The 27,082-nt window shown below is 47.3% G+C and overlaps 1 protein-coding gene across 1 annotated transcript in view; it reads right to left on the bottom strand.

Annotated features, from left to right (window-relative positions):
* rptor (regulatory associated protein of MTOR, complex 1) overlaps positions 1 to 26,802 on the bottom strand; it is a 127,880-nt gene extending 101,078 nt beyond the window's left edge. The window contains 4 exon segments of the mRNA XM_077015489.1: positions 14,502 to 14,584; positions 16,204 to 16,306; positions 24,884 to 25,058; positions 26,287 to 26,802. Of these exon segments, the coding sequence (XP_076871604.1) occupies positions 14,502 to 14,584; positions 16,204 to 16,306; positions 24,884 to 25,058; positions 26,287 to 26,306 (381 nt within the window). The 5' untranslated portion in view covers positions 26,307 to 26,802.
* Positions 26,803 to 27,082: the final 280 nt, after the last annotated feature.

The raw sequence follows: 27,082 nt of genomic DNA on the forward strand, positions 1-27,082 counted from the left end.
AGTATAAAAAAAAAAACAAACCACAAAAAATGTTGTACAGAGATTTATCACTGAAATAACCAAAAGAACCATTATAAGGTTGTTATTATCATTATTAAGCTGGAATTACAGGTGCATTCAGTAATGAGGAAATAAAGCAAATTATGAATTTCAGTAGTGTGGGAGACAAGAGAGAAAGAGGGAGTGTGTGTGTGTGTGTGTGTGTGTGTGTGTGTGTGTGTGTGTGTGTGTGCGCGCGTGCGTGTTTAAGGTGAGTACAGAACTGCTGTGAACCAAGATATTAATGAATCAATCAATAAACCAATCAATAAATCAATCAATAAATATCATGTCACTAATACAGACACTGACTATGTTTTAGTGTTATTAACAAGTTGTTTGTTTTATGACTATTTATATTTATCTGTCATTCATTTATAACATCTGTAAACATAAAACAAATACAGCCCACGCTAAACAACTGAACCACATCTCTACAGTAGCTTTTAATGAAAAATAAATCGATATTAGGAGAACTTCAAATGCAAGATGTCAGTATCGGATAGGTACGAAGAAATGGTATCGTGCCACCTCTTGTATGCAAGCTCCAGTTATCTTGCCACTCCAACACTAGCAACGTGAGGGCAAGTCTTGTAAACACAAACCAAATGTGCATAACCAGACAGCCACTAGCATTTTTTATTGCTAGCGTACTTGAATATGTCAAGTGTCAAGTATGAAAGTTGCCTGCTTTTCTGTTTGAATAACACTTTATTGTAAATAAAGACTCTTTGTTGTCATATACCTCCGAAATATGTGGCATAATCATCTTTAATCAAAAAAAGAGGATATGAATGAACACAGACAGACGGAAGCTTCTCTCACCAATGATTTGATTATTTTTCCTTTCATTCATGTCAAGGAAATGTTAACTCTAGATATTTAAAAGGACAAGTTATTGTTGAAATAAACACACAAGTACAGGACTAGTCACCTGTGCTGCAAACGATATTGTGATGAAGTTTATCATCTCTGTCAACGTGAACATCATGAACAGTCTTCATTCAGCTCCGTCACACACACAAAACATTGAGACGCAAATCAAGGTCTTCCTAATCTACTTAACGGCTTACATAGGATTATTATTACATCACACACACAGACACACACACACACACACACACACACACACACACACACACACACACACACACACACACACACACACACACACACACACACACACACACACTCGCAGGCACACTCACAGGCACACACATATGGATGCATGCATGCGCAAACATAAGCTTTGTCTAATTATCTGCAATTGACATGGTATTATTTGCGAGGGGCGGGTGGTGAACGCCATCTGGAACAGAATCTCGAGGGAATCCCACCCGTTTCTGTGGGACGGGAGGGACGGCGTTTCTGTACTAAACTGCTGGTTGTGATTTAGCACGTGGCACCGTGTCCACAGTCCACAGCTGCCTGAGGGAGAGACGACAGAAACTGATCTGGGCTGATCTGTAAACAACTATTTCACGTCTGATGGCATCACTAATGTAATCCTACCATTACGGCAGGCTATAGCTACACCAAGATTTTTGCATTTTATTTAGACTAAATCTGATTAACTAAATCTCTTTAATTATGCAAAATATTCACATAGAGGCCCAATCTGTGCTACATGCCAAAAAACTCAAACCTGTTCTCCATTGTGCCTTAATAATGGTATAATAATAACTATTATGACATGTCGTGAAACTGCTATTATGACATGTTAATTCCCCATGCAGATGCAAGGCATTCTGAGCTAGGCGCCCTTCACGGGAGCAGGAACAGGAGTTCCTCGCGGGCTACAGAGGACGGACCGGAGGAGGTGGAGTCTCCGCTGGAGGGCTGGTGCTCAACGGCTCCCAGGAGCCACTCGTGGGCAGTGCGATGCATTTATGATGCAAGCTGCAGAGTGTTACGGAGCTGACATCTTAAAGGCCCTATACTTATCTTTACACAGCTGTGTTCAAGTGCTAAACTCTGCAGACTGTTACTAAGATGGATGTTTCTACTAACAGCTCTTGAATTGTTCTGGAGGTTTTATTTGTTTTCCAGTTTTTGTTAAAAGATTGGTTCAAAGATGACTTAATAACTTGTGTGTATTTTTAATAGTAATGTTGAACTGATTTTATTATTAATTCTTTAATAATAAATAATCTAATAGATTGTTACTATTACATCTGTCCTCAAGCCCACACTTACAATAGTCGCTTGTTCATTAATACAAATATGGTCAAACACGTTACGCACCATGAATCTGAAGACTAGAGCTCTGTCTGGCTGGACAAGAACCAGTGGAGCTTAGGAGCAAGACGCAGAGCAAAAATTTAATGGGTAAAGCGCTATAAAACTCAACATGTATGTAGACTATAAGCCATCACTACATAGCCGTAAAAAAGCATATAAAGTTAGTAATAAAGAGCACACTATAAATGCAAAGCTGCATTAACCACAGTAGAGTAGTAGTTAATAATTTTCTGTCCTTGACTAAATTTATGACAGAAAAATCACAATTTTTTTGACTGATTATAACACTGAGGACAATTTACCATAACTTTGAGTATGTAAAGTTAGTTTGTTTTGTATGGTTAGTGGCGAGCATGCATATTAATTGGCTATTGTCTAGTCATGTCTTTGATCTCATGGGCAAGATCTCGTTGTTGTGTTTCCGCACGTTTAGCCTTCAGAACACAATTAAAACGGCCTCGAGAAACCGTCCGTCTGAGGCGAAGGTGTGTTTGATACCGCACAAGCAAGCGCAGAGTCTGGTCATATTTTAAATGGGTCTTATTCTGTCAATATGAATTGTTCGTATTCGCCAATTCACTCAGAATGGCCTCCGTTTTCGTCTGTTTCTAAGGTCTAGCTATGAAAAGTAACTGCAGTCGGAGTTTGTATTCATCATTCCTCTCCGTACTCACAAAATTCATAATCTATAAGCTTGTTCTGCACATTCATTATTATGGGGGACCACAGGGGCGGGGCGGGTAGATGGAAGCCAGCAGGAAAACCAACAATAAAGCAAGTTCTAATGCTACTAGAATGGGAAGACACAAGGCAGTGTGAGCACATGCGCACGTGTTGGTGAGTCTCCGTATGTGTGTGTGTGTGTGTGTGTGTGTGTAGTGTTGTTTGCACAAAAAAAAAACACCAAACTGCAAACTGACACCATGGAAATGAATCCTCTTCAAAAATATCGCCATGATCTCATTTAAAGGTGACACTAGAATAACAGTACAAGCAAAAGCAGGACTTCAGAGTACATTTAACTTAAAAAGCAGATGATTACTGTAATGGTAGTTTTGAAAATCTCACTAAAATTAATAATAATAGTCAATAAACACATTATTGCACCAGGTTCCACACACAAGCATGCACACTCTCATTAACACACTGTTTGTAATGTGTGTGTGTGTGTGTGTGTGTGTGTGTGCGCTGATCTTTACTTATGGGATAACATAACACTGTGAGGACAGACACATTTGAATCCAAATCAATAAAACTGCACAGAAAGAGCTGACCTGCTACCCTCAGTTCATTCTGTGTGTGTGTGTGTGTGTGTGTGTGTGTGTGTGTGTGTGTGTGTGTGTATCATGGGGGTGTGTGGGGTGAAGGTCTGCATGTGTATGTAATATGTAATGCTAAACTCCTTTCTAAATATTTGTACAGCTGGAGAAGTTCATTACTGAGTGCAGAACGGTGCTTTTTTCAACTGAAGCCCTGTCCACAGTCCATTAGCATTAGCACATTAGCACACCCTGCCAGAGACCCAAGTTACACACACACTCATTAAGATGTCCAGCTGGTTTGGTATGTAACAAAGTAACAGAGTGGCTGGTTCCCAACATGACTGAATCTCTCATTTTCTCTCTCCCTCCCTCCCTCTCTCTCTCTCTCTCTCCCTCCCTCCCTCTCTCTCACACACAGATGTGCAATTGCTCTTACACGTGTTGAATCATGTGTCATTTTTTAATGAGCTCTGCACACACACACAAACACACACACACACACACCCCACGCAGTAGTTTCACTTGGCCTTGAGCTACAGGCCATCAGTCTGCGCTCTATAAAACCTATGAACACTTCAGTAATGATGAATACCCTCAACCAGAGAAAGAGAGAGAGACAAAGAGGGGGGAGTGAGAGGGATCGAGAGCGCCTGTGTGTGTGTGTGTGTGTGTGTGTGTGTGTGTGTGTGTGTGTGTGGTGACACTGTTGAAAGGTGTCTGCTAAGCTTTGTATAAGGGGATGAATATGTAGACATCATCTCTGCATCCATCTCACTTTTTGCTTTGCAGTGAGACCTGGGGGCAGCCTGAAAGCAACGCTAACGTGTCCATACGGTTAGCACAAACTGCTGAAGTATCCACACGGTTAGTACACACCGCTAAAATGTCCACACGGTTAGGACATACCGCTAAAGTGTCCACACGGTTAGGACATACCGCTAAAGTGTCCACACGGTTAGCACCCACCGCTAAAGTGTCCATACAGTTAGCACACACCGCTAAAGTGTCCACACAGTTAGCACCCACCGCTAAAGTGTCCACAGTTAGCACCCACCGCTAAAATGTCCACACAGTTAGGACACACCACTAAAGTGTCCACACGGCTAGCACACACCGCTAAAGTGTCCATACATTTAGCACACACCGCTAAAGTGTCCATACATTTAGCACACACCGCTAAAGTGTCCTATGCTCTAAAAAGCAAAGCCACACAGAGGTCTAGTGGACCTGCCCAGCAGAGCTTACTGAACAGGAAATGTGCTAGCCATGCTAGCCCACCCAGCTCCAGCCCCATGACCAGAAAAGCTTTCAAACAAAAGGTTTCCTTGGAAAAACTAGAGCTTCCCTACTAACACCGTAAGAAAGAAATTTATACAAATGATTCAAACATGGCAAACAGCATTTTATTAAAGCCTCTCTTGCAAAACCAAGCGTTAAAGACATTTCTGAAATATCCTTCAGATGTTAGCGCTGTCACATGTTAGCGCTGTCACAAACAGATTAAAAGGCGGTGAACCCCCAATTTCACCCTTGAGATCTGCTTAAATTTAAAACTTCTGATCACGAGCCATGGGGTTACCGTAAAAAAACCCTAACCTCGGCAAAGAGCACCAGGGAGAAGATAGTTCAGTATTCCATTTGGCCAAAGCATTCTGAAGATTGCATCACCTTCATCACGCGTCACCCCCCCCACCCCCGTCCATCTCAGTGGAGGGGTGATGATGGAACAGCTTCGCTACTGTCAATTAACACCTGCCAGTGTGGTCCTGATGAGGTGAGCGTTGCCTGGCCAATAAGACGTCAGCAGTGGGAAACACACGCCCTGTCTGCCTGCAGTGGGGCATCATCGTCCGTCACACACGACAGGGGAGAACAGTAACAATATCTGGGGCAAAATGTAACACAAAAACAGAAACACCTGTTGCCAAGCTCAGGAAAACACTGCTATCCACGTTAATGCCTTGATCCACTCGGAGATCTCTCAAAAGCATTTCTCTATACATCTTTCCCCTTCTCACGGTCTCTGAATTCTCCATCAAAACGCAAACAGTTGGTCTCACCGTAGCCAAGATGGGCCCAACGCGGCAAATATTTACCCTGCAGTAATGGGGTCTACAGGAGAGCTCGTGTGTGTCCGCATTTGTGTGTGTGTGATGAGTAGAAGGAACAGCAGAGGGAGAAATAAGGAAAAGACAGTAAGAGAGATGAACAGAGGGAGAGAGGGAGGAAGGGGGATGAGTGAGATAAAGGTGGATGAGTGAGAGGGGTATTATTTTGTATCGGGTTTGAATTTCTCTTCAGTCTCCGTATAAACTTCAATTATCCAGGAGATTCTGCTCTGTCGTCGGTTTGATAAACGACCTCCACCATCATAGTGGTGTGTGGGTGGGCGTGTGTTTACACATGAGCAGTAACTGGTAGTGTAATGGTTTATTTCCATGTGCCATTTTACGTGTGTGTGTGTGTGTGTGTGTGTGTGTGTGTGTGTGTGTGTTGATGTTCTCAGACAATGTTTACTGCAGGTCAGCTGCCACCCAACACTTCTCCACTCCCACCTACCCAGCCTGGGGTATCCACACACACACACACACACACACACACACACACACACACACACACACACACACACACACACACACACACACACACACACACACACACACACACACACACACACACACACACACACACACCACAACATTTCCCCACCGCAGCCCCACCGCACGCTGGGTATTGAAGAACAACAGACCGCTTGCATTGAAAAGGGCCCTGTGTGGAACAAGGACTTGATTAAAAAGGCAAACATGCTATCAGAAGCTCTCCACCCAAGGCTGGTGTGGGCTGTGTGTCTCAAACCCCACCTCACACTGATGTCTTTAATGTGGAGCTGGGGAGATGACTCAGGTGCTTGTGCCGATGGCCTGAACGATCCGTTCAACCGCCTGCCCCCCGCCCGCTCGTTAGGGGCTCACGTCCGGATCTCTGTAAAAGCTGCTCGGACATGAGGGTAACTCTTTAAAATGCCCTATATAAATAAGCCTTATTGGACCTGATTTGATATGTACACCCCAACGATACTCAAGGAGCAGGGGCACAACGGAAGAATTAGGCATCAAGTCCATAAAGACAAACCCAGCTGACGGGCTGGTGTGCTATAGCTGTACGGCACGGTCGGGAAGCTTCTAGAATCCGGCTGGTCTAGACGTCCAGCTGAAAAAAGGCCTACCGCCTTCGACGTCTTTCTAGTATGGAGCAACGTTACATAGCTTGTTCATGTTGAGGTGCTGCTAAGGTGTTGCTGGGCAAATTTAGTCCGTTATTATCCCGCGGTGATTCTGGGCGTACGGTGCCAAACGCAGCACGGCGGCAGAATATGCTGATGTCATAAAGGAAGCGACAGGATCTGAGAATGTTCCCGCGTATCAGAAGCAGCTGGTGTCTCGGCTCTTACTGTGGTAATTCCTTCCTTTGAACTTAATCCTCAGGATGTCCTGCTCCTTTAATTGTTATGCTTGTGAAGTGCAGCCCTCGTGAAGCTCTTCAACCTGTTCCCAATCCATCCTCTCAAACGAGTTCAAGAAGGCATCTCACATGGGAGACAGGCACTTTCTAAAGAACTCATCCCTTAAAAGAGTTAGGAGCCATCTCTCTCTCTCTCTCTCGCTCTCTCTCTCTCTCTCTCTCTTTCTCTCTCCCTACCCATCCCTCTCTCTTTCCCCCTCTCAAATAGACTCTCACAGAGTATTTAACCAAATCAGCACTCTACTCTAATTAAATTCTCCGGCTCACTCTATAAGGTCAGACCATGCGGTTACAAAGGGGAAGGTGAACTGTCTTTATTAAAACACCCGTGCATCATATCACTTGCGCTCCATGCACAGATACTGCAGCACCTCTGCATGGAAGACCAGACTAAGAAGAGGCCTCGGCGTGCACCGCAGGGCCGAGAGACGCGTCCTTCGGATGAAGGACCGAGATCCGTCTCCTTCTATTCAGCCGTCTCAATATCGTCGTCCTGATCCGCTAATCCAATCGCTTTCATTGACTCCCGCACGCACCGGCCAGAGATACTCCAAACTCCCACACCGCAGCGGGAGCCACGACTACGGCGGAGCGACCAATGGGAGGGGCGGAGAGGTGGGGCGCTAGGAGACAGCTCAACTGCTCCACCTGTGGCTGGATCATGGCGGATTGGCCCAAATATATTCGCCCGATATTATATTCCTGGGCTGAGGAGAACCTAAACAATTCCAGGACTTTTATAGGAGGCTGAGGCTTTAAAGCCAAAACATGTGTTCCAACTCATGGCAGCTCACAGTCATTCAGCACAAGCAGATCAGTTGTTTCAGGTTTTTGTTGTTATTTATTTATTTTTTTTAAAGCTTCGGTATATCACAGATGAAGGAAAAGGTGCAAAAAAAAAAAAAAAAAGCTGAAGTCTTGGGTGGTTCTGTCTGCCACAGACACATGATTTCCTGTGGGGGTGTGATTCAGTCCTGTGGTCACGAGGACATCTGGGAGAGGAGAAGCTGAGACGTCCCTGGAGGACTGTGCCATTAGCAGGAGATGAGCTTCAGTGAGCAGCCTCTAATGGCCCCAACCAACAGAAATCAGTCGAGCCTCTAATTGGACAGTTGTACAATTAAACGTCTCCGGTCAAAAACAAATAAAAAAGAACCACAGGGGTGGGTCTAAGAGGTATGAACCAATCACAGGATGCCTGTGGGCTTTACTGATAATGCATGTCATGATTGTGACAGCATCTCCTGGAACTAACGGAGTTGAAGTGAGACTGAATGTTTAAGGATGTGTGGGTAAAACAGGAAGCAATATAATTGACTTCAGCCTTTTATAGTTAGTGACAAACCATTTCTGCAGAGCAGAATTTAACTGCAGGAAAATCTAGGATGCAATTTGCCTGTGTGTGTGTGTGTGTGTGTGTGTGTGTGTGTGTGTGTGTGTGTGTGTGTGTAAGCTGGTATTGTATTCTTTTTTTGCTTAAATGTCACTGAACTGCTATGACACTAAGTGCAAACATAGTGGTTATAATTGCTTGCCAAGAATCCTGATCTCCAGCCCCAGATTCCTGGTCTCGTTTCATCCGACAACATCTGAGCCAAGTTCCCAGCATCCGGCGGTAATTTGAGCAGAAATAGATGCACATCGTGGACCGTCAGGGGGTCACACCAGCACACCGACCAGGTTTTCACTGCCTGTGCCAAGGTCAGCATCATGGACTCTCTTCTTCACTCTGGTGCTGCCCAACCACACTCCCTTAACATAATGAGGCGTTCATGCACCAACATGCACCCCCAGCCAAGCGTCTGTGTGGGACTCGCCCGCAGGGGGGTGATGTTTCATACAGAACACCTAATGATCTCAGCAGATAGGACGCCAAAACAAAAAAACCCAACACCAAAGTCACGTGTGCCGAGGTACAGCCGTGTGGATTCCCACGACGTGACCCCGATCTTATCAGAAAAAACACAAGCTTGTGGTTAGTGTCAGAGTCATTTGAACATTGCAGCTCTGTGCGATAACGACGCTGAAGAAAGCAATACTGGCAATTAACCAACGATTTGAGACGTGGCCTTATCAGGAAGTAGTCGCGTATCCGACGCACGGGGTCGCTCCCTCACCGGGACGCGGACCTGCTGTGGGTCTGATTAAGGGCTGCCGGCTCGGCGATGATCGAACACGGATGCTATTCTGCTCAGCGATTTTGGTATGTGGTGCGTTTTGTACTGCTTAAGGTTTTCACTGCACCTTGAGACGCAGGGTGAGAAAAACTCTCTGGTATACGAGATATGCAGGCTATTCAATGGTAAGAAAGATTACATTGATTTTTGTTGACGGGTGTGTGTGTGTGTGTGTGTGGAGTTTTTTTTTTTTTGGCAAAGAATATCTGAAAGAAAGATTAAGAACAGTTCTGGTTTTGTTATGGAGTAGAAAAAGGTTTCATCAATGACACTGCCTGCTACACTCCAACACAAAATCTGTACTATGACACAAAGGCTACAGCACACAAGGAACAGGATGTTCTAACACACATCACCTCTACACGCCCTAACAAAGCTGGCAGGCCTGCTCGGGTTGGCCCAGGTCAATGGAGCCCTGTCCACCATTCAAGGACAATCGGCAGGCAGAGACAGGACTGGAAAGGCTGGGATGAACACGAACACACACACACACACACACACACACACACACACACACACACACACACACACAAAGTAGCACATATTTAAAAATAACTCCAAAGCATCAGACAATATGGTCCAAGAATGGAGCCAATTAACATAAAACATTTCAGATATTTCAGAACCAAGACAACAACACCATAGCCGGGCTTCTGCCTAATTGGACCCGCCTCATTGTTTTCGTCAATGGCTGCTCATGTCAATTCCAAGTTTTTTTTTTTCTTTTTACACAGAAGCATTTGAGAGGCTGTGTTTGTTATCCAGCCGTTAGCCCATCACAAGTGCAAGAGTGGGGCACCAGGAGCTCCAGTTTGTGACATAAGAAAGATGGAAGTCAGTAAAGCAGAGCACAGCAGTGGTGAGGGTGATGGTGGCCGCACGCACGCACGCACGCACGCACGCACCACAAGGTTCCTTCAGTGCAGAACATGGTCTGGTCGAGTAATCACTGATATAAGTTGCTGTAATAACATCTGCGTATCTGTAATTCAGAACAGTCTGAGAACTGGAAACATGAAACGGTCGGCGAGAGACCCGTCCGTACGAGACGCCGGGACACCGTCGGCACTCAGACAGGACCAGACAGGCCCACACCTGCCCAACAACCACCTCCAGCATTCCAACTCTGGACAGCAGGGTAGGCGCTCTCCCTCCAACTCCACCCTGAACTCTCCACCCTGAACCACACCCGTCTACACCCTCTGCCCACAACACACTAACGGACATCCATTCATTCTCCGTTATCACAGTTTGCATTCTTGGGTCATATATTTTCTACGAGAGATGTTTTAACATTCTGAAAGTAAATTGTGAAACTAATAAAAAAATAAATAATAATAATAATGCTATAATAAAAAAAATAGCAAATATATGCTCTGCTTAGAAATGTATATGCAAACAGAAGTGTTCTGGGCATGCAGTTCATTGAAGCGATTCAGAATCGATGTGTTACCCCTCATGGGGGATGGGGGGGTGTGGTGACCTTTCGAGAGGCTGTGTCAGCCTTATCAATAATCCAAACACCTTCTAAACAACTGAAGAGTAAAGTGAACTGTCCAGCATGGGGCCTGGGGCGGGGCCCATAATGAGGGCCCATAAAGTCTCAAGGCATACGCAGTACTGTATGACTGCCTAATAAACACAAATACAATCCTCACGTTCCTTTGCGGAAAATGTCAGCGATCATTTTCAAAAAAAATAAAATAAAGATTTTACATTACAAGACATAAAAGTAACAGCATCTTCTGGTGTCATCTCCATTCCCCACTGTCTCTCAGTACCCCCCCCCCCCCCAATCCCACCCCCCGGGTTTGCATCGACGTACAGAAGAAGAGGTTTATCTCGCTGCCTGCCCATTAGCGGCTACTGAGGCTCCTGCCTGAGAACGAGAATCCCCAAAAGAAGCGAAGTGAGAAAAGCACGAAGTACGTCAGCACCAACTAACCCTGCAGGCTCCTCCGTCAGCTGGAGAACCACCACGGAAACCAGGCGGGCCGGCTGCTCGTGACGGAGCGCGTCTTCATTCAAGCTTCTCCAAAGCAGAGTAGGTAATGCAAGAAAAGAGATTCATTAGCACTTTCAATACACAGGTTTATCTGCATGATATTTTGTTACGCAAAAGAGTCTGATGTAACTGATGTAAGAGCCGTTACACAGAACCAAAGTCTCTCTCCTTTACTCTGTCCGTTTCTCTTGCTCGCTCTCTCTCTCCGTCTCCCCCTACATTATTTAAATAGTTCTCAGCAATGAGTCGAAGCTTTAAAGCTTTAAATCAGTAGAAACATAACAGCGGGAGAAACTAATTAATAATTCAGAGGGGATTTTGACAGCTACACCACAGCCAGGGTAGTGGGAGAAAGAAGCCCATGTCTGCCACAGGGGCTTTAGAAGGCTAATGTCCTTCAAAAAGGCCCAGCAGTTCACACCTGTTCGTTCTGTGTGTGTGTGTGTGTGTGTGTGTGTGTGTGTAACCAGCGGTCCAACAACATGTATAAACTGAAGCTCCATACAACTACACAATTTCTAACATTATAAGCCGGTTTTGGCCGAAAAACACTAGCATTTTGGGATGAAAATGTCTGTCCACGTGTGGGTGGTGGGGGGGGAGAGTCCGTCAGCCCCAGCAGAACTGAAGCATACACAGCAATGTACAATGATTCTTCACAGCCATTCCCCATGAGAAGAAGCATCACAGAGGAGAAAAACGGTGAGGAAGGGACAGAGTTTAGCCTCCTCTTGCAATTTTTACAATTTCGCTGACATTTACAGCATGTTTATCAGGGTGACCGTCTCTGTGCTCTCTGGGAATCGAACCCTTGACCCTTGGTGCTAGAGCACTGGTATAGCAGCCCTACCAGCTGGGAACCTGCCAGTTGGAGAGAGAGAGAGAGAGAGAGAGACCGCCAGAAAAACCAAAAGGCCAGAAAAAATGTGTGAGGACAGCAGCGTGCCCAGTTTGTGTCTTTAAGAAATGACGACGGGGCCGGACGACATGATTAAAGCAGCCGTGTCGAGGCCGTCTTCTGTTCTTGCCCCTCTTTGAAATTCTGCCCTCTCGTACTAAGCGATCATTCATTAGAACAACTGCGGGTGGAATATCCCTCTCTCGCTGGGCGATTAAAAAGCAAGGGATGGTTGTGAAATATTGGGACGGGTGGAGGGGGGGGATGAAAGAGATCGAGGTATCAAATATTGAAGAGGAGCACGTTAGGGGGTGTTGGACTGGACAGAGTGGGGGTTGGGGGTGGAGTCTGCCCTCTCCGCTTCACTGGGCCAGAGACCTGCTTACACATGGGCTCCAGAGATGCCACCTGTGGGACTGGGTGTGAGGTGGGGTTGGAGGGGACTGTGTACAGAGAGTGGGGTGGACGGCGGCTTCCCCCACATCCAACGCCATAACTGCACACATCAGACGGATAGACTGGACTAAAGACCTTCATGCTGGGGCCCGCAAGCACCCAGCCCACGAACTCCCAGCTCGCTCCGACGAGGATGGTCACCCAGATCGGCAGCCCTCGGCCATCCCAGAGAGCCACACGATCAAGTCTCACCCTTGGCGGCCCCTCCCCGTCTACCAGACGACAGCGATTAACGGGGCCGCGTGGGGCCAAATCGGTCCCATCTGCTCAGCCCAGCAAGCTCCGGGCCCCCCAGGAGTCCTGTGTGCGGCCGCAGGGACAGATGGTGCCTCTGTCAGGCGCCGGAATTCCACCGGCCCAGATTGGATCAAGAACATCAGGACCGCTGGAACTCTGAACCATTCGGTTCCCTTGGTCCAATCTCAGGATTTGAATTTGAAGCCCCTTTTCCCCACAGGGAGAAGTTTTCTAGAGGGGTTCCCTGCTCAGCTACAGAGAAAGCCTCCAGAGGTACTGCAGTGCACTATAATTAATTCACTAGGATCTTTAAATATGGAGAGAAAAACTTCATGCTCCTCTGTCTAGAAAACTGACCAACCATGATATATTTGACAAAGAATTACAGTCTGAACATTTCTTGCATGGTCACGCCGTGCAATTATCTTTTTTTTCTTTTACAATTATTTTATCTTTCTTTTTGTAAACATTGGGAGAAACATTCTGATAGCTTTTCAACACCTTTTTTTATCGTGCATCACCAGTGTCTTCTAATATCGCAATATGCTATTTCTGGCATATCGCCCACCCGTACACAGCTGAACATGCTCGCGTGACTTCACCAACAAACGCACAGCTTCCAACGGCAGCGTCACGTGGAACGGAACGCGCTGCGTCACACACCTGACGCGTCTGCTCTACACACTCCAGATCCATCGCTGACGAACGCGTCGACCTACCGATCAGACCTGCTGCTCGCCAAGGCAAAAACTCAAATGACGATTTTATTATTCAACACCGAGCTGTATGAACCCTTTTGGAACTCTCCGCACAAATAAAGTTGCCTCGCCGTGCAAATCGTTCAAAACACATGTGCGTACACACGGGCGCACGCTCACATTCAGCTTAACGTCAATATTTCTCTCATACTTTATGTATGACGTAAAATTTTGATGTTTAATAAATGGCAGGCTGGATTTCTAAACTAGTGATCACTACCTCTTCTCCTGCCAGGCCTCCAGCAGCACTCGGCATGGACCCAAAAAAAATCTAAACAAAACCCTAACACACTTACACACTTCTCTAAATATCCAGTGGCAATGCAGCCGAGATCCAGCACACATCTACACTGCCGCACACTATTCAGATCTCACGCCCCGTTAAACACTGCGCTCGACTTACAGATTAGAACCAGTGCGGAACTACAAGAAAAGCCGAAAGTGACACGGTTGTTTGGTGCCACATAAGCAGAGACTAAAAGAAAAACACCTCCCTCCCCAACTCCTTAGCCCTGTGCATTTTTGTGAGGGGAAAATGTTTAAAGGAGACTGAATATGTGGTGCATGTGATATGGGCTTGCAAGAAAAGAACCAGTCCAAAAAGACCATTTAACACCCCTAGGTTAGCCGCGCTAGTCATAAATTAGTCCCCTAGTCCTGGTTTAGCCCATTTAGCCCAGAGTTGGCCCACGTAGCCCAGAGTTGGTCCAATTTGTCATTGGTTAGGCCTCCATTTGCATTGAGTTAGCACATTTAGCCCTGCCGAACCGCCTCTCAGCCAAGGGTTGGCCATTCAGTTGCTGGGTTAACTACCTCAGGTGTGGGATAAGTCCCTTAGTCCTGGATTAGCCCCGTTTAAACCTGCAGGTGGATGCAGGAATTCAGGTACAGTAACAGTTCACTCACCCTGGGTTGCCAGTTCTCGTACTGTTTCTGGAGGTTGGCCCCTATTGTCTCTAGGGCTTTCTGAGGACTCATTGACAGAGGATCTGGAGGAAAAACAGCACAACATACTTCACCACGGCACGGGGGAACAGCGGCACTATTAATAATTCCTCAGCACAATTATGAGTTGTGTTTGCACAAGCTACGTGGGAAGCCAAACGATAATTAACTGGTCATTACCTTGCACATTAATTATGCATTAGGAACAAAGCAAACATTTGTGCGACTGGTTTGCAAATAAACAAACGCAGACCGTTCTGTTCTCAAAAATTACATTCAATTAATAAGAAGCGCCAGAAGGTATGAAGCATATTCCGAAGAACATTGGTCAGGTCAAGCGTGGTGAGATGGTGAAGGGGCGGGGAAAGGGGCGGGGAAAGGGGGGTGGCGATGCCTCTTACTGGATGTGAAACATGAGCGGATGGCCTGGCGGATGTAGGGCTGGCAAGCCAAAACAATGTGGGGGAGAGACGGAGGGGGCGGGTGGAGATCAATCGCTTATGGATTGAGATATTGGTGAATTGTGCACAGCAGGCATGCAGTGAGGCGGCGGTGCAGAAGGAGGTGAAGGATAAGAGGACACTGGTAGAAGGTCAACCCCACTCATCCAGACGCGCTAACCGGCAATGAATGAAGATCACAACAACGATTGGCTAAAATGTAAAGGGATTTGTAAATACATATATTGGTTAAAATTTGGAATTTTTTAATCACTTTTCATTGGCCACTGCAGCTTTAAATCTGTAGGTTGAAGTGTGACGGGTTATGAGATGTGTTACTCTCTGGTGTGTAGGTAGATGAGTAACAGGTTATAAGACGTGTTACTCTCTGGTGTGTAGGTAGATGAGTAACAGGTAATCAGACGTGTTACTCTCTGGTGTGTGGGTAGATGAGTAACAGGTAATCAGATGTGTTACTCTCTGGTGTCTAGGTAGATGAGTAACAGGTAATCAGACGCGTTACTCTCTGGTGTGTAGGTAGATGAGTAACAGGTAATCAGACGCGTTACTCTGGTGTGTAGGTAGATGAGTAACAGGTAATCAGATGTGTTACTCTCTGGTGTCTAGGTAGATGAGTAACAGGTAATCAGACGCGTTACTCTCTGGTGTGTAGGTAGATGAGTAACAGGTAATCAGACGCGTTACTCTCTGGTGTGTAGGTAGATGAGTAACAGGTAATCAGACATGTAACTCTCTGGTGTGTAGGTAGATGAGTAACAGGTTATCAGACGTGTTACTCTCTGGTGTGTAGGTAGATGAGTAACAGGTTATCAGACGTGTTACTCTCTGGTGTGTAGGTAGATTAGTAACAGACTATCAGACATGTTACTCTGGTGTGTAGGTAGATGAGTAACAGGTTATCAGACGTGTTACTCTGGTGTGTAGGTAGATGAGTAACAGGTTATCAGACGTGTTACTCTCTGGTGTGTAGGTAGATGAGTAACAGGTTATCAGCAAATCACTGAGCATGATCAGCAAATCACTGAGCATCACTGAGATGCTGAAAAGGACAAGGAGGTGTGCGGGTGGATGGATGAGTGGGTGGATGTGTGAGTGGATGGGTGGATGTGTGAATGGATGGATGGCTGGATGAGTGGATGTGTGGATGGATGTGTGAATGGATGGGTGGATGGATGAGTGGATGTATAAGCGGTGGACGTTACCTATCCAGCATTCCAGCCTGGCACAGGGTGAGGTCTTCACCACATCAGGAGGATCTACGCCAACATTGAGACACAGCACAAGAGCCACACTCACCGTCTTCATCTGTGGAGAAAGGGAGAGCAGGAGACGGAGGGAGAGACAGACGGAGAGGAGATGGAAAGAGGTGCATTGCAGAGAGAAGAGACAGAAGAGAAAGAATTAAATAAATGCAACATTCTCCACGGTGCCTAAAAACTTTTCCAGGCTGCAGTCAGAGAGCCTGAGCAGGTCAGTCACAGCTCAGCGGTGCCGTGTTCAGACCCACAGCCTAGCTGAAGGGCAGCAGGGTCAAACAAACAAACGCCCCACACACACACACACACACACACACACACACACACACACACACACACACACACACACACACACACACACACACACACACACACACACACACACACACACACACACACACACACACACACACACACACACGCTTCGATAGTCCCAGACATTAAAAGAGAAAGGCGGGGGGAGAAAGGATGGGAAGAGTGGCAGATGATATCACTCCTCCACCGTGATAAGAGCGAGTGTGGCCAGCGACGCTAACCCTTCAGGGAGCGCGCTTTGACTGACAGGTGCTGTTGTAATGGCACCAGTGACGGGCGTCTGGCCGCTGATAGCTCGGCCCGCGGGGGACCGGGTTTCAGCCGGCAAAGATGGACGACTGAGATAAAAGTGCTAAGCCAGCAACCTGGTAAACCACGGCCGAGGGGGGAGGAGCAGGAGACTCTGACGCTCCTTTCAGCGGTGATGCTGTTGGAACACAGAAGGGACTTTTGCAGTCATCGATACGAAGCTACGCCATGACACACCATCTAAAATAGATTTAGACTGGTGTCAAACTGTCAACTTTAATCTCCATGGTTACTGGTCATTGTGTGATTTTTAGCGGATCTTTACCTTGGATTCTTACTTTAAAAGTTTGTATTGGAATGGTTAAATACAACAGTCACTGCAGTCACTGTGTGGTCATGGATACGGCACATCACCACAATCACAAGCATTGTAACAGTGTATTTTGGCCATATTGCCAGCTGCTGGTCTACCACCACGCAGGTCTCCCAGACACCTGAACTGCACAGAGACGCAGGTCTCCAAGACACCTGAACTGCACAGAGACGCAGGTCTCCAAGACACCTGAACTGCACAGAGACGCAGGTCTCCAAGACACCTGAACTGCACAGAGACGCAGGTCTCCAAGACACCTGAACTGCACAGAGACGCAGGTCTCCAAGACACCTGAACTGCACAGAGACGCAGGTCTCCAAGACACCTGAACTGCACAGAGACGCAGGTCTCCAGACACCTGAACTGCACAGAGACGCAGGTCTCCAGACACCTGAACTGCACAGAGACGCAGGTCTCCAGACACCTGAACTGCACAGAGACGCAGGTCTCCAAGACACCTGAACTGCACAGAGACGCAGGTCTCCAAGACACCTGAACTGCACAGAGACGCAGGTCTCCAGACACCTGAACTGCACAGAGACGCAGGTCTCCAAGACACCTGAACTGCACAGAGACGCAGGTCTCCAGACACCTGAACTGCACAGAGACGCAGGTCTCCAGACACCTGAACTGCACAGAGACGCAGGTCTCCAAGACTCCTGAACTGCACAGAGACGCAGGTCTCCAAGACTCCTGAACTGCACAGAGACGCAGGTCTCCACACACAGTCCCCACAACTCTGCTCGGGCGTCTGTGACGAATCACACAAGTCACCACTCAAGTCTCCACACGTATCTCTGCTCGTTATAACTGCAGAAAAGGAAGAAGGAAACTGTGCTTCAGACAGAAGGAAGGGCGAGACCTGAACTCACAGCGTGATTAAGAAAGTCCCGTCACACTTTTCAGACAGGAAGTGGCGTGGAAACGAAAAGAGCAACTTCCCCATTGCGGCGAGGAGCCGGTTGCCAGGAGACGGCACGTTCCAGCGGGATCGCTCACCCGTGCAAAACCCGGCTGAACTCCGGCCGCTAGCTAGCAAGGACTGACATGAGGTCACAGTCCTGAACCGGCCTGTGAAGCGATATCACTGGCTCAGTCCCAAACACACACACACACACACACACACACGCACGCACGTATGAGCACCTTACATGCACAAGCATACACACACACACACACACACACACACACACACACACACACACACACACACACACACACACACCCATACACATGGTGTGTGTAAATCACAGCTTTGGCCCGTTACGCAAAGAGGCCGGGCCGTTTTATATCATTACGGGCTCATTTGGCCCGCAGCCAGACGTGTCTGCATGGAGCGTGTTTACAACCTCTCAGGAGCTGATGGGCTCTCCTGCAGCTCGGACACGACCTGCCCACGCCGTCACGGACGGGTTCACGGATAAGGGGGCATGTGTCCTGCATGCTTGCGGTAGGACTTGTATATCACTGTAAACGCTCGGACAGGAAGAGGGCCGTTGCATTCCGACATCCACATGTTCATGTAAGGAAACCAGGGGGTTAAAAATAGATAAATAAATGACTGGCTTACAAGGGGGTTTAGTGAAGGGGTTAAGAGCAGGACGTCTACCTGCACAAGTTAACCGAGGAAGCCGGTTCTGTTGGATCGCAGTTTCCTGTTCCACGGATTACACCAGGAACTTTGCAGTAGACTCCAACACCCCGTACGATCATGTTGAATAGTGTCCATTAGACACTACATGATCGAGATGATTAGCCAACAGAGGCAACACGGACAGTAGGTTCAAACAGGTGACTGCCACTGTGGAAAAGTGCGATGCCCGTCCCGAACGGAGCCTGGTGTCCACGCTGGGTAGAAGGTACGACAGGATGTGAAGTGTTTGGTGAGACTTCACGAGGGTTTTAGCCTGAAATGCTGTCGGCCCGCAGGTGGACGCAAAGCTGGACTGTAAACATAGGACGTTATATTCATGACTGAACGCAGATGACAGGCAGCACACCTGCTGAGCGTGTGTGTGTTTGTGTGTATGTGTGTGTTTGTGTGTACATGTACATGTGTAGATTCACAATGCTGCATCCATACTAAGCATGATTAAGGAGACTTAATCTCTCTCTCTCTGTTTGTATAAACCCCAGAGATACTGACCCACCAAAATCACCAGACATGGGGACTCAGCTCTGTGTTATGTGTCCACACCTTACAGTGTGCACGCACACACACACACTCACACTCTCACACACTCTCACACACACTCTCACACACACTCTCACACACACTCTCTCACACACTCTCACACACACTCTCTCACACACACGCTCACACACACGCTCACACACTCAATTAAAACTTTCTCTAGGAAAAAGGGAATTCTGAACATTGTTGTCGTCCAGACAGACAAGCTCCACGGTACAGTTCCTCGCTGTGTGAGCGGGTATGAGGACTGAGCTGAGCTGGCTGGTCCCCCACCAGCAGAACCACGGAAACTAGCAGAACCACGGAAACGAGGTCCACAGGGCTATTTGACCTCTAGCATCGTGACCTTTAGAACTGCCAATCTCCTGAGCCCTTATCAATACACTATTGATACACAGTACTGCAGGAGGTAGGGAGAGAGGGAGGGAGGGAGGGAGGAAGAGAGGGAGGGAGAGAGGGAGGGAGAGAGGGAGGGAAGAAACAGACACTGCAGTGTGAAAGAGAAAGAGACCGAGACAGATAGCGACAGACAGAGACAGATAGAGGCAGACAGAGATAGATAGAGAGAGACAGAGATAGATAAAGAGAGACAGAGATAGATAGAGACCGACAGAGATAGACAGAGACAGCGATAAAGGGAGGGAAACGTGTGAAAGAGAGAGAGAGAGAGAGAGAGAGAGAGAGAGAGAGAGAGAGAAAGAGCAAATGAGCACACTTAACAGCCAAGGCAGCTGTCTCTGTGCATGTCGGAGCAGTTTTAAGGGCATGGAGCTCTGTAGGCAGAGGAAGTCCAGGGAGAAAACACACAGGCCGGCCAGCAGCCGCCAGGAAACACCAGCCACTCGCCACTCCCAGTGGGGCTTGACGCTAAATATCCCTAAATGGCCGCCGTTGCGCATTTCTGAGGGCATAAGCAGTCATATTTATATTACACATTTCTGAGGGCACAAGCCATCATATTTATATTGCGCATTTCTGAGGGCATAAGCAGTCATATTTAGTGCCATAATTAAAATAAAAAAAACTGAGGCCTTGAGGGGAATTAGGTGAATGATACACAGCTAATAACGTCAATGAAACGACTACTGTGCAGGAACAAGTATACGATAAACGGTTTCTTCTTTGCCCCTCTCTAAACCACACAGACGCCCCAGGGCAACAAATATTCTCAGAGTAGCGGGCCTGATGTTCTCAGCAGTAAACTGACACTGGTCTCCCATCGTGGGTACAGTGTGCGTGCAGAGGAATGCAGCGCTGATCCGGGTCCTGTTCGCTTCGCAGCCGGCCGGGCAGTCAGCTGTAAGGGCCCGTTTCCAACGGAGACGGCAGCGTCAGAGGCGTGGTGAGCCAGCCCTCCGGAGAGCTGACGCCGCCGTTTGTGGAGTGAAAGAGGAGACAGGAGGCTGAGTCAGGGCGTTTCTGCCGGAGAACAACGCGGCGAGAGAGAAAGAGAACGCTCAAATGCCCTCGTCACACGCCCACACGCTCACACGTGACCGCACACGTGCACCACTCGCTCTCTGCACGCAGGCAGCTGCGGTACACTCACCACGCACGACGCGTTCACCACGTGCACAAACGCACGCATCACAATGGACTCACACTGGCAATGAACATGAGCAGACGCAGTCACCGCACCCAGTCACCGCACCCAGTCACCGCACCCAGTCACCGCACCCAGTCACCGCACCCAGTCACCGCACGCAGTCACCGTGTGAGGCGTATTTGGGTGAGACTCCCATTCCTTTCATCTAGGCCACAAGAACCATAGATCCATCGAAGACCGCAGCAGACGCTCTGAGGACTACGGTGCTTCTGCGAAAACCGGAGCGGTTCAGCAACAGACCGAACACAAAGGCCGATCGGATCTGGGGACAGCACACGTGAAAGTGTATAACTTAAGGTCTTCATATATCGGAAAGTCTGGTTGAAGTTTAAGCAAAGGGCGACACAAGCGAGGAGCCCTCCAGTACGACGCGTCCATCCCAGAGCTTCTGAGTCCCAGCGTAGCCAACGTTGTCCGCCTCATGGCTCACGCTTGCAGACGTGTGAACGTGCTCCTTTGCAGCTCCGCAGTGTACGATAGCCAATCGAAGAGCAGGCACCAGAATCCCGATGAAACGTTCGACTCGTAACGGCCACTCGTAACGGCCACTCGTAACGCCTCTGAGGCGCCATTGTGGAAAGTCTCGTCTCGGATTCGCACAAATGCTACCAAAATAAACAAACTATCAATCAGCGCAAATGCATCCGCAATAACGCCTACTGTCCACCGGGAGTGGATCCAGCCCTTTAATAGACAGATAATTCTTCCAATTGGCTTAAGGTACAGCAACAACCTGCTCAAGGGCCATGGAGCTCGCAGTTTTAACTGTAACATAACTTACGGCCCACACCAGTTAAAAGCGTCCCACTCCAAGCACCCAGTGGCCAATGTCCTCGCCGTATTGATGCAGTCAGCCACCGGAGGAGAACAGGCCCACGAAAAATAACGTCATAATGGCCTTGATTTCCCATGATGCTCATCATCATTTACAGCAGTTTACAAAGGGCACCAGGAGGCGCACACACACACACACACACACACACACAGAGCAGGAGTGGACTGGCAATAGACTACCAGTTTTATCTGTCCCACTGGACCGCGTGGGGCTTGGACGATATATCGTGTGTGTGCTGGTATCGGCTTGGTTTTTTGAGGGGAGGTCTGTAAAACGATCAATAGTAAAATGATCAATAGACCATTTTTTGTGGTCAGAAATAACAGTTCATTAACACCCTAAAAATCAATGACACAATCCATTTAGTCAGGGCACAAGTCCAGAGGTATTTATCTATCCTCTGACTGATGCTGCAATACAAGAAGATTTAGCCTCCAGTCAAAGATATAGTCGCCCCTCTTCTTGAATGTTCTACCATCAAACAGAAGGGAAATGCTTCACAGGCACAGAAAACACCACCCTTCAGTAATACACCACCCTTCAGTAATACACCACCCTTCAGTAATACACCATCCTTCAGTAATACACCATCCTTCAGGAAAACACCACCCTTCAGGAAAACACCACCCTTCAGGAAAACACCACCCTTCAGTAATACACCACCCTTCAGTAATACACCACCCTTCAGTAATACGCCACCATTCAGGAAAACACACCACCCTTCAGTAATACACCACCATTCAGGAAAATACACCACCCTTCAGTAATACACCACCCTTCAGGAAAACACACCACCATTCAGGAAAACACACCACCCTTCAGTAATACACCACCCTTCAGTAATACACCACCCTTCAGGAAAACACACCACCCTTCAGGAAAACACACCACCCTTCAGGAAAACACACCACCATTCAGGAAAACACCAACCTTCAGTAATACGCCACCATTCAGGAAAACACCACCCTTAAGTAATACACCATCCTTCAGTAATACACCACCCTTCAGTAATACACCACCATTCAGAGCAACGCCACCATTCAGGAATACATCACCCTTCAAGAAAACATCACCCTTCAGCGAGCTGCCACCATCTGCACACAAACCCGGTCCAAAAAGCAAGAGGAAAAAAAAAAGATTCAGGACCATCTTTGAAATTCATCCGACCAAATCTTGATTCAGCTGGACGAGGTTATGAAACTCCCACTTAATGCTTGGCCATTCTTCACTGTATCACATGCCAGAGGCTGAATACGAAAACTCCATTTGTAGATATTAGGATTTTACCGGCGTACCTTTTAGAGAAAGTCGCTTTAAGCATGAATATTTTATACAAAAAAAAAAAAGGATAAACTCAGCAAGGTTCAACCAAGCAACAGAGATTCATCAGGCCTGATTTCTGCCTTTGTACTCAGCACTTAAAGCAATAGGACAGCTGGGATCCATTTTTAATGGGCGCAGCACCTACAGCTCCTGTCAGAGGTTTGTTCTGTGGCCTGGGCTATTCCGTACTACACCATTCTGTAGGAAACAACCTTCTACGCTTTTATCTTCTAGCACAATGCGTGTAAAATGCCACATCGGGAGAAAGGCCCATAGTGCAAAACCCACTCCAGAATGATGGAGTAAATATGCTGAGCTTGTGGTTTTGAAACCCAAGGGTGGATTGGCCCCTGCCGTGGTGCTGGGCCCTCAGCGCCTCCTGCAACCCCCACCTGTGGCTGGATGCACGTGGGCAAGCGGAAATGACATCACATGCATGCAGGCATGGGGAAATGACATCACACACACACATGCAGGCATAGGCCCTGTACGCTAACCGTACCACGCTGTACTACTCCTCAAAGATCCCAAGCACCCTGTGGCAGGACTGGACTTGTGATCCACGGTGTCTCACTTTGTTTGTTGTTTGACCAGAGAGAGAGCTCTCCTGCAACTGCTACACCACCCAGTTGCAAAGTTTCTTATCGAGAGTCAAAACGAGAATAACAACGTCCAGTTGTTAAAACGTGTTCCATGCATCTCACAATCTGAGACACTATCATTATATTTACTTTTAAGATGTTTACTATACGAGATCATTTATGAGGCTACGAAAGAAGCCTGAATATGCAGATGAAGCTTAAATGGCTTAAAGTGCCTTAATCCCTACAGAAAGTCTAATAATAAAGCCATTGAAATGGCATCCATTTTTCTGCTAAGCAATAAAAGTCTTAAAGATGACTCACAAACTATTGCCAAAACGGGCTTGCCAGTGCTATAACTACCTTATGCAGTAGGGTTTAAGGCTTACTAAACACAGAAGACAATACTGTGAACCATAAGAGCCTGACATATAGCCTAATTACCCAGCAGGAGAGCTGTGTCACATAAGTACATCATCCAAATGAATGCATTGCTACACCAGGCTTGGCATTTTGAGAGGTCTGTTTGTGTGGTAAAGGTTAGCTCCCTTACTTGTACTGGAAAACTCCCACTGTTTCACAATCCCCCAGTTGGAGTCATATCAGTTCCCAGGACAAATGGCATTCGGGTTGAAAAAATGGAGCCCATTTTCTTTTACCCTTTGTATATATAGATATAACAAGCGTTTTGTTATTGTCAGAAGCGCAGCATGAGTGGGAGGAGCTCTTAGCCCTAGAGGACTGCAGGACTCTGCAGTTTGCCTCAGTTCAGCTGATGGTTATTGGCAGGTGTGTTGGAAGAGGGAAAACCCTGAACCATGCAGTACCGTTCCCTGCCACTGATGGCGCTGTGTGCAGCTAAGCAAAGCTGACCCAGAAAAGTGCGCACAGCCACATGCAAACGCATGGGCGCGCACGCACACACACCCACACGGGCACACATGCATGCACTCACATGCACATGCACACACGCATGCACACACACACATACACACACACACACACACACACCCCTTGTCCTGTGCTGTTACATCCCCTAGCAAAACATGCCACTTTCCCTCAGGAAAATGTCTCAACCCTTCTTCACACTATCACCTCCCCCCACCTCTCTCTCTCTCTCACACACTCTCTCTTTCTCTCTCTCCCTCACCCTGTCCTTCATCCTCCAGCTCTGTGCGAGCGCTTTGGAGCCCTCGATCTTCTCCAGGTGCCTCTTCTTCATGAAGGCGAGCGGCAGGTTCCAGTCACTCACGTCAGCCTCCTCTTCCTCAGACAGCCCCACCACGGGCGACTGAAGGATCTCAGCATCCATATTCATCAGACTTCTGCAACACACACACACACACACGCACACACCTCCCAGTCAGAGACACTGCATGTCTATCAACAGTGTTTTGAGACAGAGAGTCAGTCAAGAGACTTCATATCATAGATTAAAGTAGATTACTTTTTTTCTATTTAGGAATGATGTTTTAAAAAAATTATCTATATCAACCAATGTTACAGCCTTTTAAAACGAGAGTGCTATACTTTTTTCTTGTTGAAGTTACCATACACTGGTTGATTTCCCCATTTAGCAGTAAAAAAAGTTTAGATACATAAAGAGTGACATCTTTTGATTTATTCTGGGAAAATGCACTTCAGAAAAAAAATTGGACCAGTATATAGAACACAGACTTTAAACATTGTGAGCACACCTAAACAATGTAATGATGACCAGAACTGTAATTTCAAACAAATTTTAGACTAAACAAAGGTGATGCGGAGATGAGGTGTAGCTGACAGCAGCACAGATGTCAGACCTTCACATCACATTGCGAAAAGTATTATTTTAACATCTTCATAACAAACATTTGGCGAATTATGGTTCTGGTGTTGTACAAGATGAGTAACAAAATAGCAGCAAATACTAGTGCACCCAAAGTGAACTAGTGCATGACAATCAAAGGGCCAAATAGAAGAACATGTGACTATTTTTCTTTTTGCTATTTCATAATGATGAATGTGACCGACAGACTTAAAAAGCCACTAACAGTAAACACTGAATTAACTAACAGTAACACTACAGTACCCAGTTTACACCACTCTGGCTCCTCTCAGACAACACAGTAAACAGTACAAGAAACATGTTGTGATTTACTACAAGTCTGTCAGATAAAACATACCTGTAACAAGATGTAGGCCAAAATTCCATAATCAAAGGAAATCCTAACCCATATCATCTCCTTTAGTGTGACAGTGGCCTTTTTCAAACTACAGTTATATCACAACTCTCTACTCCACATAATTATGTTAACAGTGATGAAAACAAAGGCATCACCTACATTTTCTGAGAAGGAAAACTAGCAATCGAAAGTGAGAAAGTGTTCAAACCAATTTCTAACTTGGATATGAAGCAAAAAAAAATCACCCAACCACTGAACCACATCAAAACAGGAGCACCTCACACTCTAACTCAAACGTCAGTGACAGCTCTATGAAGCCAAGGTCGACCAGTTTACACACACACACACACACACACACACACACACACACACACACACACACACACACACACACAGCTGGAACAGCATGTTCGCCACCACAGCGCTGGCTCTGACAGGTCGGTACGGACCTCGGCGAGATCTCCAACCCACGAACCGCCGCGGCGGAACCAGCGCGTCTCCCGACCAGGACCGAGGCGGTGGCGCAGATCGCTCCCGTCAGCAGATTATACGGCAGCGTCCACAACTTCTGCAGAACGTGAAAGCCGTCGGAGCCGAGCTGGAGCGGTATGTGTGCGCAGGGGGAGCCGCGGTGGTTCTGCCCGCTCCTGGTTAGGGCCAGCGGCTCCGACCCAGGCCCATCCTCGCACCCACACTCTGCCTGAGCCACGCCACACGCCGTCGCCGCAGCCCGGGGCGTTACAGTAACTGTTCCCTCCCCGTGTGTGTGTGGTCTTCAGTGGAGTTTAAGCGCCGTAGCGACCCGGCCGGTTCCGTTCGGCTCTCTTGTTCCCGTCGAGAACTGCGGCTATCTCAGCACTTGTGCAAGGGCGCCGCCATCTTGTTGTAGACCCAGAATGCATCTCGCTGCTCGGGGAGAGCGCGAGAACGGCGACGTCAGAGACACGTCAGAGCTACGTCAGTGTCACTCTGGCCGCTATACTCGCCCGTGGAGTATGAAGAAGGCGGCGGTGCATTTATTCGTGCGGTTATAACCATATTAGCTGGTTTACACAGTACCCGTAGAGTAAAGACAAGAAGTATCATTTCACTTCCTGAAGATAAAGTCTGTCGTAAATACAGCCGAAGGCCAAAGTTTACTTGCGCAGTTTCTAAAGGAATTCGGCACAGGAGTGAAGTCAGAA

The sequence above is a fragment of the Brachyhypopomus gauderio genome, chromosome 8, assembly GCF_052324685.1.
Source record: "Brachyhypopomus gauderio isolate BG-103 chromosome 8, BGAUD_0.2, whole genome shotgun sequence".
Taxonomy (NCBI): Eukaryota; Metazoa; Chordata; class Actinopteri; order Gymnotiformes; family Hypopomidae; genus Brachyhypopomus; species Brachyhypopomus gauderio.